This window comes from Psammomys obesus, unplaced genomic scaffold (assembly GCF_907164565.1).
Source record: "Psammomys obesus unplaced genomic scaffold, mPsaObe1.curated_primary_1811, whole genome shotgun sequence".
NCBI lineage: Eukaryota > Metazoa > Chordata > Mammalia > Rodentia > Muridae > Psammomys > Psammomys obesus.
In genome coordinates this window covers 20827568-20842178 of record NW_026596039.1, presented here as the reverse complement: position 1 = coordinate 20842178, position 14611 = coordinate 20827568, and the positions used below count along the sequence as shown (strand labels likewise).

Here is a 14611-nt window from a genome sequence, read left to right as displayed (position 1 = left end):
AGTTCAAGCTCCTATGCTCTCTCATGATGGACTACTTCCTCTGATGGTGAGCCAAAACAAAGCCTTTGGTCACAGCAGTGAGAACAGTAAAAAACGAACCTTATATCAATCCTACACCAAACAGCTCTTTAACACACTGAGCTAACGAACTCAAAAAGCACAGACACAGCTAGGGAAGAAATGCCCTGAGGAGGAACTTTCGAAGGTTCAGAGTGTGATGCCCTCTGCGGCTTACTAACAGTCACCTGTTCACCACCCGAGGACGAGTAAACCAAAGACTAATACGGTGGCAGAAGAAGCACACAGCTTACTTTCGTACTAGAATTAAAGGTCTTGGGAAGGGGCAAGCTCGCTCTGCAGAGCACCTGCGGTAGCCAGGTCAGGCATCATCAGGCACTCCAATACTGTTCACCTCCGTCCCTTGCTACTCCCCACATCCACCACAGTACCAGGCTACACTGTAAGTTTGGTCCTAACCCCCTGGGCCTCTACTCAAGTTGCCTCTGCCTAGGTCCCTGGGAGCTCTTTGCCTTGTGCTCTATGATATCTCTAACAATTTGAATCAAGTTATGTGCCTGCCAAACATATGCTGGGCTCCCCAATGCAGCCCTGGTCACTGCCTCACAAGGACCCAGTAGCACTTGAGCGTAACCTACAGGATCTTAAATGTCTTCTGGCAACGTATTTCCAATATTCTGATAGCCTGACTGAACTGTGGTCCTACAGCAGGCATTTTAAAAATTGAAAACCTCAATACAGCTCGAGAGGGATTCGGGATAAACTGAGAGCCCAGAAGTAAAGGGGTGAATAGAGAAGAGGCGATGGCAGGGAGGCCAGGTAGCTCGCTAGAGAGAGGGCAAGGGGAGAAGGGGCGTGGGAGGTGAGTGGCTGGGCTGGGCAGAAGCCGGCGGGAGGGTGTCTGCGAGCCGGGCCCGGAATGACCCACGGAAGGCGGCTCCTTCGGAGGGAAAAACCGGGCAGTGACTCACTTGAGAAGCTGGGTCGGGGCCAAGAGCCGGAACCGAAGAGCAGGTTACGATAGCGTCGAAAGGCCTCATCGAGGACGACGCAGCCCGCCTGCGCGGCCGAACCGGAATGGTACCGGAAGTGGAAGTTGTTGGGGTACAGGGTGTAGCGCCGGTGGTAGCTTTGGATGTACTGGGGCCAGGGCCACACCGCCGTGGCCGAGCAAGACAACGCCGCCGCCAGCAGCAGCGAAACCCAGAGCCTGCAGCCTGCCATGGCCCACCGGCGAGCTCCCTCCCAGCAGGCTGAGCCCGCGTGAGGCCGGGTCAGGTGAGCGGCGCCCGCGTGACAATCGGAGGGTCACGTGAGCGCGCGGGAAGAGGGGCTCGGTCGGTGCGACCGTTCTGCGACCGAATCTGCAGCGCCGGACCCGGGGGGTGGTGAAGGAGCGATCCCCGCCCCGGCCGGCCCTCTGTAACCTAAGCCTAGGGGCTGGGCGAGGAGGGGCAGGCACCGCCCCTGCAAATAGCGGAAGAAGAAACAGTCCACGTCGCGGCGCCCACTGTGGGCACAAAGGACACCTGAGCCCTCTAACTCATCAGCTCCAGGGGACTCAACAAAAGTGTGATCTTGGATAGATGTTCGCAACACCCCACTGCCAGCCTCCAGAGGGGACCACTTTACTATCTACGCCAAACTCCCCTCTCCTTTCACACACAACTCCACGCCCCCTGGTTTGGGGCTGGAAGACATCCCAAAGCCGAGGGTTTTAGAAATCGTCTTGTTGTGGTTTTTGGTTGTGATACCAGAATTTTCTGAAGGAAAGGCAGGAGGATTGCGGTAAGTCTGGGGTCAGCCTGGGCTATCTAGTGAGCGACAGAGCCGGGTGTGTTGGCACAAACCTGTGATCCCAGTACTCTAACAGGTCAAGGCAGAAATACCTATTGGATATAAATTCAAGGCTTTTTTTTTTTTTTTAACTTCTAAAACTGAGAAGAGCTTATTAGGAAATTTCTCTCGGCTGGGGGTGTAGCTCAGTGGTAGATAACTTTCCTAGCATGCTTAAGTACCTGGGTTCAGTCCTCAGCCCTGAAGTGAGCAGAGGGAACAGTGGAAGAAAGGAGGGAGGAATTGCTCCCAGGTGGTTAATTGTGGTAGATCTAGTATCCCAGAAAGTGATAATTTCTACAATCATAGTTCAGTCCTAAGGCTTTCAGGAATCTAATACAAAACAAACAAACCCAAACCTTTAAGAGTCTCATGTAACCAAGGCTTGTTGCTATGCAGCTGAGGATGACCTTGAACTTGTTACATGTGCCACCACTCCTGATTTATACAGTGTGGTCTAAACCCAGGGCTTCATGCATGGTATGAAGTCAAATTTGCTATCTGAGCTACATCCTAAGCCCTCATCCCCCCCCATTCTTTACGTTTAGGGGAGCATGTTTGGTGTGTGACTACTTGGGCATATATATTGCTTGTGTGTGTAAACCAGTTTGGCAACATTGGGTTGAAAGGTCCAGGCCTGACTCCCTCCCCCCAAAAGTCATCAGGCCCAGGAACTAGGCCATAGGTCACCAATTCCAGGCATAAGAAAACCATAAAATTCCCTATCCAGGGAATAGCCTGGAGGTAACCACAAGAATGGGAAGGTATCTTATCTCAGGATGGGGCGTCTGTGCTGGGCAGCCCACCGACCTAACATTCCTGAGGTCCACAGAGAGCTCACTCAATATTAGTTATGTTAGTTAGCGGATCACTCTATAACAAGCCTGCCCTTGCTGAATGTCATCCAATCCTGTAACTGCCAAGCTGGGAATTCTGGGTTCTTGCTCAAGCCCCAAATAAAAACCCTGCCATGCAGTTGCTCAGGGCTCTCCTCTCTGATCCACTGCATTGGTGACGGTAGAGAGACTGAGCTTAAGCCCTAATAAAGCCCTTTGCTCATGCATACATGATCCGGCTCCTGGTGGTCTTTGGGGACCTTAAGATCTAGGCACAACAGGGTGTCATTCCTCCTCAGCTACTGTCTACCTCTTTTTCTTTTTTGATACTGGGTCTCTCACTGACCTGGAGCTCCACTGGTAGGCCAGATTGGTTTAGTTAGAGAGTCAGGGATCTACCTGTCTCTGCCTCCCAGCACTAACAAGCTTACACCACCTTGCCCCCCCCATAGGTTCCCGGGATTGACCTCAGGTACTCATGCTTGTGAGGCAAGCACATCACCAACTGAGCCATCTCCCCAGACCCTGCCTTCTTAGCCCTCCATTGATTAAATCCAAAATTTTATTAGCATTCTTAGGTCTGGATACTCATCATTTTCCAATTAAGAGAGATGTTACATGTAGTCAAATAGAGAATCATGGATTCAGGCAACAGTTTGCACTGTACTTGGTAAATCAATTCTCTCGTTTTGTTTTTGTTTTTTAGTTTTTGTTTTTTGAGACAGGGTTTCTCTGTGTAACCTCAGCTCTCCTAGAACTCACTATTTAGACCAGGCTGACCTCATATTCAGAGATTCTCCTGTGTCTGCCTCCCAAGGGCAAGGGCCACCATTGCCCAAGGTTTTGGTTTGGTTTGGTTTTTTTTAAATGAGGCTGGAGAGCAGAAGAGGATCGGGGTGGGGAATTCCAGAGCCCTTGTCAGAAGAGCCAAGTTGACAATCAGGTCCACAGGATTGATAGTGGGGAAGAATTCAAAACAAGGCCGAAGATAAGCACAATAGATTAAAATAGGGTTTGAAGACTGAGACATGCCAAGGCACTTCGTGACACCTCATTTGCACCTGAAGAGAAAAATCACTTGAAAGAGTCACAGGGTGAATGAACTACACTCAAAGGAGGAAATGAAAATTACTAAACAAAGTACTTAGTGTTTCTTGAGACAATCATCCATTCATAACTTTTCAATTACCCTCTCTAACTAGTACAACAGGTGATCAGAAAGTTCATGAACTGTAATAGGTTTTTTAAAAACATAGTGCAGAGCCAGGCACAGTGGCCAACACTTGTAATCCCAGCACTCAAGGAGGCAGAGGCAAGTCAAACTGAGTTCAAGGCTAGCCTGGTCTACAAAGCAAGTCCAGGATAGCCTAGGCTACACAGAGAAACCCTGTCTCGAAAGAAAGAAAGAAAGAAAGAAAAAAGAAAGAAAGAAAGAAAGAAAGAAAGAAAGAAAGAAAGAAAAACATTCACAGCCTACTATAACTGCCGAGAAATGGACTCCAGTCCTCTACAAGAGTACTACATGCTATTAACTACTCAGTCATCATTTCAACCCAACAGCTTTTGTTATAATGAAGACAGACCAATGGACAGGAAACTGGCTGGGTGTCCTGGTGTGAATCTTCAATCCCAGCACTTGGCAAGCAGAAGCAGAAGGATCTTTGATAGTTTGAGGACAGCCTGCACAACATAGATCTTATCAAAACCAAAGCAAAGCAAAAAAAAAAAAAAAAAAAAAAATAGACAAAATGAACAGGTGTGCCGGTTAGTCTTGTGTCAACATGACACAAGCCAGAGTCTTAGGAGAAGAGGGAGGCTCAGTGGAAGAAACTATCTCCAAATATCAGGCTGCCCGTAAGCCTCTGCTGCATGCTTTAATCAGTGGTTGGTAGAGGGGGGCCCAGCCCGTTGTGAGTGGTGCCACTCTTGGGCTGGTGATCCTGGGCGCTATAAGTAAGAAGAAAGGTTAAGAGCACTGGCTGCTCTTCCAGAGATCCTGAGTTCAATTCCCAGCAACCACATGGTGACTCACAACGATCTAGAATGAGATCCAGTACCTTCTTTTGGCCTGCAGGTGTACATTCAGACAGAACATTGTATAGATAATAATAAAAAAAAAATCTTAGGAAGGAAGGAAGGAAGGAAGGAAGGAAGGAAGGAAGGAAGGAAGGAAGGAAGGAAGGAAGGGAAAAGAGAGAGAGAAAAGAAAGAAGAAAGAAAAGAAAAAAGAAAAGAAAAGAAAAAAGAGAAAAGCAAGCAAGCAGGCTAAAGCCTTGCCTGGTGCACACCTTTAACCCCAGCACTTAGGAGGCAGAGGTGGGTGTATCTCTGTGAGTTCGGGACCAGCCTGGTTTACAGACTGAATTCCAGGACAGAGAAACCCTGTCTCTAGGGGGGAAAATCAGGCTAAGTGAGCCATGAGAAGCAAGCCAGTGAGCAGTACCCTCCATGGTCTCTGCATCAGCTCTGCCTCCCAAGTTCCTGCTCTGCCTTCCTTCAGCGGGAGACTGCGAAGCGGAGACCTTTCTGCCCCAACTGGCTTCTGCACACTGCGTTTGTTCCACCACAGCAATTTAGCCACGCTAACTGAGACAGCAGGTGTCCCAGGAAATTACAGAATCTGACAAGAAATTCCCTTTAGACCTTCAAGTAGGTGGCAGTGTGCAGGGGGAAGTGTAAGGTACCTGGCCACTCCCATAACCCCATGTTCAACATGCATCCCTACCCCTGTCCTGCCTGGCTAACACTTTAGGAGCCAGTTCAAAGGTCACATCCCTTGTAAAAGACTTTCCCAGTCAAAACCGGGCCTTCCTTGTTCTCTGTTTCTCTAATGATTACTTGGTTTTTGTTGCTTTGTTTTGTTTTTTTAGGCAAAAATCTGGACATATTGTCTGATAGTAAATTCTAACCCCCTACTCTGATTTCAGAGCTATAGCTATAAAAATTAACTCATTAAACCAGCTGTGTTTAATAAAGGAAATATAGAGAAAACAACCAAATATTACACAGTCTATTCCACATAAGTCAGTGTTGATCATCCACTATCAAAATTGATGGCAGGATTGGGCCTCTGCAGGAGCTCAGCAGGTAAAGGCACTTGCTTCGCAGTCTGACAATGAGTCCATCAGGGCCCGAGGGCCCATGCAGGGGAAAGAGAGAGTAGACTCACGGAAGTTGTTCTCCGACCGTCACACGCCTGTGGAGGCATCACACACGCATATACTTAATTTTTCATTTTAAAATTTTGCTGAAGGGCATGTTCTGCACTTCCCTAAATATCTAGACTTTCTCCTTCCTCACCTACTTACCCTTTAGGACTACACCTAGAGCGTAGGAGTCATGGAGGGCCTTGTGCCCACAGATAAGCACTAGGGGAATCTGGAACGATAAACACACACAGTATTGTTCCTTTAAAGGAAGGCTTGCATAGCCTGTTATCTGCTCAGAGGGCTGAGAACAGAGGTCGTTAGTACCCTGGGACCTCTGCACTATCCGTGTGGCTGAGACCACATGCTGGACCCTCCGCGCAGACCCTTACGTGAGCTTGCTTTTCTTAGTCCATAGAGCCCATCTTTATGGAAGGTGTCGCTTGCGCTTTACAAAGAGTTTTGATGTCCTCATATCTAGTCTGTATTAAGATTACGTTGTTCCTCAAGGAGATCATGAATGCTTTCTTGTGCACATGGGGTTGAGTTAATTATCACCGGGAAAGTTTTCATGAAACTGTGCTGTCCTTAAATATGCCTAAAATAAAGTACTGGACCAGTACCACTACTTAGTCATGTTGAAGTGAGCTTACCTTCTTGCCTCCCATGGATCATTACTCTGCTGGACATGGTGGGGTGGTTGCAGACACACACACACACACACACACACACAAACACACATACCCCTGCACTATAGCAGATCAACAAGTACACTGTGATGATAGACTGAATGATGAAACAGTGACTCAGTACATTCTTGGGGTGACAAGGCTGGTGGAGGCTAGTGTCCTGGCTGATACCTCCAAGTCATCCTGCATGTGAGCTGTGAGGGGCAGGACTGTGTGAAGAATGCCTCCTCTCCATTGCTTTTACACGGCTTGCTTTGGTCCTTTTGCTTGTCCATGTCCCCATCAGACCACATGATGAATGAGACCATTGTGCTCAAGCCAGGACTCTGCAGGCAGGAAGTGTTCAGCTAGCATTTGTCCAGTGAGCGCATGAAGGAAGCACTTGTATTACATTTCCAAGCCCAGCCTGACTCAGTGTGTAGAGAAGAGGGCAGCCTGTGGAGAGATGCAACAGTCGAGAAGCAACAATGAGATGTTCACTCAAGGATCCAAGGTCCTAGAAGAGCCTGGCACATAGCAGACATTTCCTGAGTGTGTGCTGGATGAGTAATAGGGACAAACCAGAGGTCGGTGGAGAGTGCACAGCGGCCTTCCGGCCTGCTGCATCTGGCTAGAACAAACATTGCATGAAGTAGGATGAAAGTCAGACCAAAATATCTCTCTCTCTCTCTCTCTCTCTCTCTCTCTCTCTCTCGTGTCTGTCTGTCTCTCTGTCTGTCTCTCTGTGTCTGTCTCTGTCTCTCTCTCTGTCCCTCTCTGTCTCTGTCTCTGTCTCTCTCTCTCTGTCTGTCTCTGTCTGTCTCTGTCTCTCTCTCTGTCTCTCTCCACCTCTGTTTTCTCTCTCTCCTCTCCTCCCTGCCTGCTCCCTGAGGGTCAGGAAGTAGCTCTCAGCTACTGCTCTAGTGCCGTGTGTGCCCCTGTGCTCCCTGTCATGGTGATAATGGATTAAACCCCAATTAAATGCTTTCTTTTTATAAGAGTTGCTGTCGTCATGGTGTCTCTTCATAGAAATAGAACAGAGACTAAGTCAGTGGATTTTGCCACTTCAGTGAAACTGGAAATGCCGTCATGGGCAGGCCTGGAAGTGTGTCTCCTGTTTCCAAATCTCACAACGTTTACAATCAAAATTAGTCGTGAGTCCGGAAGCAGTGGTGGTTCGGGACTTTTTGTTGTTGTTTGAAACAGTGTTTGTCTGCGTAGCTCTGGCTGTCCTGGAGCTAGTTCTGTGGACCAAGCTTTCCTCACATTCACAGAGTCACCTGCCTCTGCCTCATAAATGCTGGGATTAAAGCCACCACCACCAGCTTCCTGTGGTTCAGGACTCTAATCCCAGCACTGGGGCTTGGTGGAAAGCCACCTGTAGCAGTCTTTTTCTTTACTTTATTTGGGGTGTTTAGGCGTCTACCTTCTTTCCACCAACGCCCCAACCTTAAGTAGGAGAAAGAAAGGTTAGTGGGGAGTGGGGGCCCATTCTCCTTTACTTCTCCCAGCTATAGTGTCCAAGTTTGCCTTCTATTGCTGTGATAAGCACCAAGACCAAAAGCAACTTGCAGAAGAAAGGGTTTATTTTGCTAAGACTTCCATCACAGGCTAGCACTGAGGGAATTCAGGGCAGAACTGGAGGGAGGAAGTGATGCAGAGATCGGGAAGAAACGCGGCCTGCTGGTGTGCTCTCCATGGCTTGCTCAGCCTTTTGTTTTGCCTTTATACAATCAGGACCACATGCCTAGGTAGGGAACTGCCCACAGTGGATTGAGCAGGCCAGACTGAACAGGCCAATCTGATGGAGTCATTTTCTTAAATGACTTTCTCTCTTTCCAAATGTCCCTATCTGTGTAAAGTTGACAAAAACAAACCCCCCAAACAACCACAACCAAAACCGAACCAGCATAACAAGAAACAGAACTTGATGACATTTCCAGAAACCACTGGTCTCCTGAAGGGATGCACATGGCAATGCAGAGAACTAAAAAGAGAATAGTCTCCAAGAAGAACGGAAGTCAAAGACCTGGCCACTGTCATTTCACCTTTTCTCTTCCCCATCAGTGTCCGACCCACTCTCCTCTTTGTTCACAGGCTGCTTCAGCCTCCCTGTGACCTCCGGTCTCAGTGTTGTACAAAATGCAATGAATGGCTCTCTCCATATGAGACCCCTGATTTTCTAGCTTCAGGGCCGTCCTGACTGGCACCTGGAGATCCCACTGTTCCCCAAAGGTAAGGCAAATTGGCAGTCATCTTCCCGGACAGATATAGTCTCTTTGTTGTAATTTATAGTCTATTTCTAAACTATATCTCTCCACACAGCTAATCATATAGAACAATTTATAGACATAAATTGTTCGGTCCCTTTCCTATGCATCAAGAAGCACGTGAATATGTTGAAACTATCCCCCCACACATAATATATTCAATAATACTTTTCATCAAGTTGGGTTTTTGTTTGTTTGCTTGTTTTGTTATTGTTGTTTTTCAAGACAGGGTTTCTCTGTGACCAGGTTAGCCTCGAACTCATGAAGATCCACATGCCTCTGCCTACCGAGTGCTGAGACTAAATACATGTGCCACCAGGCCTGGCATCACATTGGTTCTTAGCTTAATTATTACTGGTAAAATTGTTTGCTTGCTCATTTGTTGGCTTGTTTTGAGACAGGGTCTCACTATGTAGCATCGGCTGGCCTGGAACTGGCTATTATAAATAGACCAGACTGGCCACGGACTCATAGAAACCCGCCTGCCTCTGCCTCAGCAGCGCTGGGAGTAAAGGCGTGTCCCACCACGCCTTGTTTTTCTTCTGAGACAGTGTTGGTTGTTGGTTGGTAGACAGCTCAGCCTCCTGAATGCTGGGTGATAGGCCTGGTTCACCATGCCTAGCTATTAGTAACACTTGCCCCTTCTCACCCCCTCACCCGTGTGTATGTGTGTGTGTGGCTAGGTTTCAGAGGCAGTGTAAACAGAGACTGAGTCTGACCTTCAGCAGATAGGACTGTGTTCCTTAGTCCTTACAGGGGAAAGGCTGGCCGTGATCCTTCACAGAGGATCCTTTATGAGGAGCTTGGAAATGAGGAGGTTGTTGCAGCTGTAGGAAGCGACATGTCTCTTCCCTGAAATTGTCTGCCCAAGGCAAGATGGAAGACAGGATGGTTCAAGAGATATTCCTTTCTGTGTTAACCAATAACCGCTGAGCAAGGCACTCTGTCAGTGTGAACCGGTAACCAGGTGGTAACCGGTAACCACCCGGTTACCGGTTCACACTGATGGATCTGAACTTCTGTTCCTGGGGATCTGAACTCTGTTCCTCAGGCATTTAACCACTCAGTCCAGATGTTGACACTTTTAGCAATCAAAAACCATGAGTGGAATAGCGACCCTTTTGCAGGAATCCAAAAGTGCTTGGAGTCTTGTAAGATTCATCTTGGAGGTTTGCCCTGGCAGCTGGGTTCTGTAGATTTGGAAGAAGTAGGCACCCTCAGGCAGCACGGCTGAGGCACAGGAAGAAAATTCCATTTCCATGCTTGAAAACATATTTTTCTTGGCAGAGAAACAAGGCTAGTTGTCTCTTTTGAGTTACTGCTTATTCATCCTTGGCTGTTCCAACAGATCCTCAAAAAAGAATACGATTTACCAGTGTGTGGCAATGTATTTAAAGAAGGATTATCTCAACTTCTGATAATGACTGTCATCAGAAGAAATGCTTTTAAGACTGATCTCTGCCAGTTAGTCTTGAAATAACTCTGTGCATTTTAATGGCAACACAGCTGAAAGCTCATGGCCATCACTCTGACTAATTAGACCTTCGCTATCCCTGCTGCCAGATGGCAGCCCTGAGGTGATTAGTGGTATGACTCAGCAGGACTAGCTCGGGCAACCTTAGCTGAGTTTATGTTTCTGCTAGTAGTGGCCACTGTAACTGTGGCCTGGCTCACTGTTTCCTTTAAGTAGCAAGTAGACAAGCGACTTTCTACCTGACTGCACCTGTCCACTGACTAAAATTTTGGCTTAGTTAGAAGTTAGACAGAGGCATATAACAAAGAAAAGTTCCACTAGCAAACGAGCGATTGTGAGATTAACCAATTACTGTGTTAGTGATGAAGCAATTCAGTAGAGCAGACCTGTGCTGTTACGAATTCTTCCTATGAAGTCACACATCAGGTTTCTGAACAGCCCTAGGCCAGAGAGATGGCTCAACGATTAAGACTGCTTAGTACCCTTGCAGAGGACCCAGGTTTTATTCCCAGCGCCCATATTCCCTATAACTCCAGCACCAGGGAGATCTGACACCCCTGGCCTCACACGCTCATAACAAAAGCCCTAGTGTCTTCTTCTGTATGATAATAGATATGTGTGTATATGCACATACACACACATCCATTTTTATGTGTGTTTATACACACACACACACACACACACACACACACACACACTTATATATCCATTAAAAAAATTATGTGGGGCTGGAGAGATGGCTCAGAGGTTAAGAGCACTGGCTGCTCTTCCAGAGGTCCTGAGTTCAATTCCCAGCACCCACATGGTGGTCTACAACCATCTATAATGAGATATGCCGCCTTCTTCTGCCCTGGAGGCATACATACAGGCAGAACACTGTATACATAATAAGTAAATAAATCTTTAAAAAAATTTATGTGCCCCAGTAGTAATTCTATTTAAGCCTCTATTTTCTTATACTGCACTAAATTGAAAGTCTTTCCAGTGTACAGATGGCTCTTAGATCATGAGAAATAACAAAACCTGCATTTTTTGTTTTTGTTTGTTTGTTTATTTCTTGTTTTGTGGTTTTGGCTTTTTTGTATGTTTTGAGACACAGTCTCACTGTGTAGCTCTAGCTGGACTGAAACTCACTACATAGACCAGGGTGGCCTTGAACTCGTAGTGCTCCACCTGCGTTTGTCTCCCAATGCTGGGATTGAATGTGTGTACTACCATAGCATGCCTGGCAATGCCCTCTATTTTTAAGAAAAAAAAAGAGAGCAGCCACCTTGAAACCTAACAATGCCATCAGATGACATGGGGTGATGTCCTCAGCCTCCCAATAAGGGTGCATTGAGTGGGCATCTGGCCAGGCTGGCACTGACCGAAGCGCTGTAGCAGTAACAGCAAGCCCGAGCTACCAGGCTTTTACAAAGAAAGCTGCTGCTCAAAGGGGCAGAAACATGGTTCGTCTGTGACCCTGTCTACGCACTGCCCTGTAGTAAGTGTGCGTAACAAAGAACCCGGATTGTTTCCGGAGGTGGGTATTAAGAGGGTAAGCATAGCAGGAGGGGTCCTCCTCTATAGAGCCTTGCAAAATTAGAAAAATAAGGTGTGAATATGTGCTACCTATATAGTTAATTTCATCTTCCTTTTGTCCTCCTTATCTATACTTTTTAATATTAAAAAATTAATTTATGTGTATATGTATCTATATGAATACAGGTGCACAGGGAGGCCAGAAGAGGGTGTTGAATCCCCTGGAAATGGAGTTTCATGCAGTTCTGAGCATTCAATATGGGTGCTGGGAGCCAAACTCAGGTCTTCTGGAAGAGTAGCCAGTGCTCTTAACTGCGGAGCCATTTCTTCAGTCCCTTCCTTCCTCCTTCCCTTCCCCTTCCTCTCCCTCCCTTCTCCTTCCTTGTTCCTTTCCCCTCCCTCCCCTCCTCTCCGTTACCCTTCCTTCCTCCTTCCCTTCTTCCTTCCTTCTCTTCCCTTCCCTTTTTCTTCCTCCCTTCCTTCCCTTCTTCTTTCTTCCTTCCTAAACAGAGGATCATAGCCAAAGCCAGCCTGAAACATTAAATCCTCCTTCCTCAGGATCTTTTTTTTTTTAATACTTTTATTTCTTTTTTAACAACTATTTATTTATTTATTTATTATACAATAATTTTGCCTGTGTGTGTGCCTGTGCATTGGAAAAGGGCACCAGATCTCACTATAGATGGTTACAAGCCACCATGTGGTTGCTGGGAATTGAACTCAGCACCTTGGGAAGAGCAGCCAGTGCTCTTAAGCTCTGAGCCATCTCCCCAGCCCCCTCAGGATCTTAATGCTGGAATCACAGGGCTGTGCCACACCACTCTGCTTTTCAGATTTAGCTGTTTAAGGGTTGTTTTTTTTCCTTTTGTTGTGGGGACTGCACTTCTTTTCATCCTTGCATTTATGCCACGAGGAAAACATTGCTTGCATTCCCTGTGCAGCAGGTTCTTCACTCAACCACGAGAACCACCTCACCCCTGCCCCCAGAGAAGGTGGGACACCACAAAACAAGAACACAGGGACTGATTGTAGGAAATCATTCAAGCCTGGCCTTGTTGCTCACTGGAATTTTCTAGCTAGCCCTGGAAGCTTTGTCAGTCACTCTTTGCCTTCCTTGCATTTTCCTCTGCCTGGGTTTTCCGTCTTATCTCCCTTCCCTGACTAATAGCCCAGACCCAGCTTCTAGAAACATACAGCACAGATCCATTTGACTTTCTGTCCTGTCGCCATTCACTGGCATTTGGCTTCAGAAAACTAGTGACATATTACTGTGATGTTTCCTGGGCTGGTGAGATGGCTCAGTGGGCAAAGGTACCAGATGCTGAGCCTGAAACCTGAGTTCAATCCCTGGGACTCATATGGTGGATGGAAAGACTCATGAACAATAAAAAATAAAATAAAATAAAAATTTTAAATAGCACATTTCACTGATGCTTTCTTTTGGTGTGTGTGTGTGTGTGTGTGTGTGTGTGTGTGTGTGTGTGTGTGAAAAGTACAGTTGAAAAGTTACTTCTTGGGGGTCTAGAGATATGGCTCATCAGTTAAAATCACTGGCTGTTTTTCCTGAGGACCTGGGTTCAATTCCCAGTACCCACAGGGCAGTTTGTAGTCTGTACTCCGTGTCCAGGGAACCCAACACCTCACACAGACATACATACAGGCAAAACATTAATGTTCATAAATTACAAATAAATATAGAAAATAACCCACTTTAAAAAAAGTTGCTTCTGTTTAAAGTACCATTTGGTTGTGTTCAGTGCTGGGAATCAAGTGGAGACGCCTGTGCCTGGGAGGCGAGCGCCGTACTGGCAACTCCGTCACCACCACCACCGCCCTGAGAGCGATCTGGGTTCCTTTGCTTGTTTGCTCGTTTAACACACTTTTCTCTGCATGCGATGTGCGTGTCTGTGTGGATTTGTGCACTGGGTGTAGCGTCCTCGTGTAGACTCTTCCTCAGTCGCACTTCACCTTGTGTTTTGAGACAAGCTGTCTTACCGGACCTAGCCAGACCGACCGCATCCGTGAGCTCAGGGGCCACATGCCTCTGTTTCCCCAGTGCTGAGGCCACAGGGTGAGAGGCCACACCAAGGTTTTAACATCCTTGCGGGGGGTTCAAGCTCAGGTCCTCGTGCTTACACAGCAGCCACTTTACCCACTGAGCCGTGTCCCTAGTTCCTCTCTCCTCTCTAAAATTTTCTGTTTAGATAGTTCACCCTCCTAGACTTTTCTCTCAGGTGGGTTGCACACACACACACACACGCACACACACGCACACATACATATACACACACAGGCACATGCACGCACTCGAACACACACACACGCACGCGAACGCACACACGCACGCACACACACACACGCACGCACACACACACACATGCACACACACGCACGCACACATACACACACACACACACACGCACACACACGTTCTTATGCACCTTTCCTCTGAGAAGAGATGTGGAGAGGATGGCGGGGTGTTCCAGATGAGAGGGCCTAAAGCAGGTCAAAGAGCCTTTGGCTCCCGGGCAGTGAGACTCGGCGTCACCGTGCAGTGCTCTTCACGGGTTTGGAGAGAGGCCCTGGCTGTCTCTGTCCTTAGCGTGTCTCTTTCTCATGATCCTGGCAGAACTACAGCCACATTAAGCCACTGGTCAGCTTGTGCTGTCTGCAGGCCATGCTTATCCCATCCTGAACAAGCTTCAACCTCTATAAAACCCCACACGGAAAGAACCAAAGTTTGCAGAGACCCAGGGAGAAGCTCTCCGTGGAGCTCAAATCAGCTGGTGCAGGTTCCTCTATGCGTTTCAAGGCTTTTTACTCGGCCTTTATATGTGTGTAT

At 47.4% G+C, this 14611-nt stretch overlaps 1 protein-coding gene across 1 annotated transcript in view; it reads right to left on the bottom strand.

The window, feature by feature from the left end:
- The window catches only part of Hexa (hexosaminidase subunit alpha), a 26845-nt gene extending 25430 nt beyond the window's left edge, over positions 1 to 1415 (bottom strand). The window contains exon 1 of the mRNA XM_055622055.1: positions 990 to 1415. Coding sequence (XP_055478030.1) covers positions 990 to 1242 — 253 coding nt within the window. The 5' untranslated portion in view covers positions 1243 to 1415. The remainder of the gene's footprint in view (positions 1 to 989) is intronic.
- Positions 1416 to 14611: the final 13196 nt, after the last annotated feature.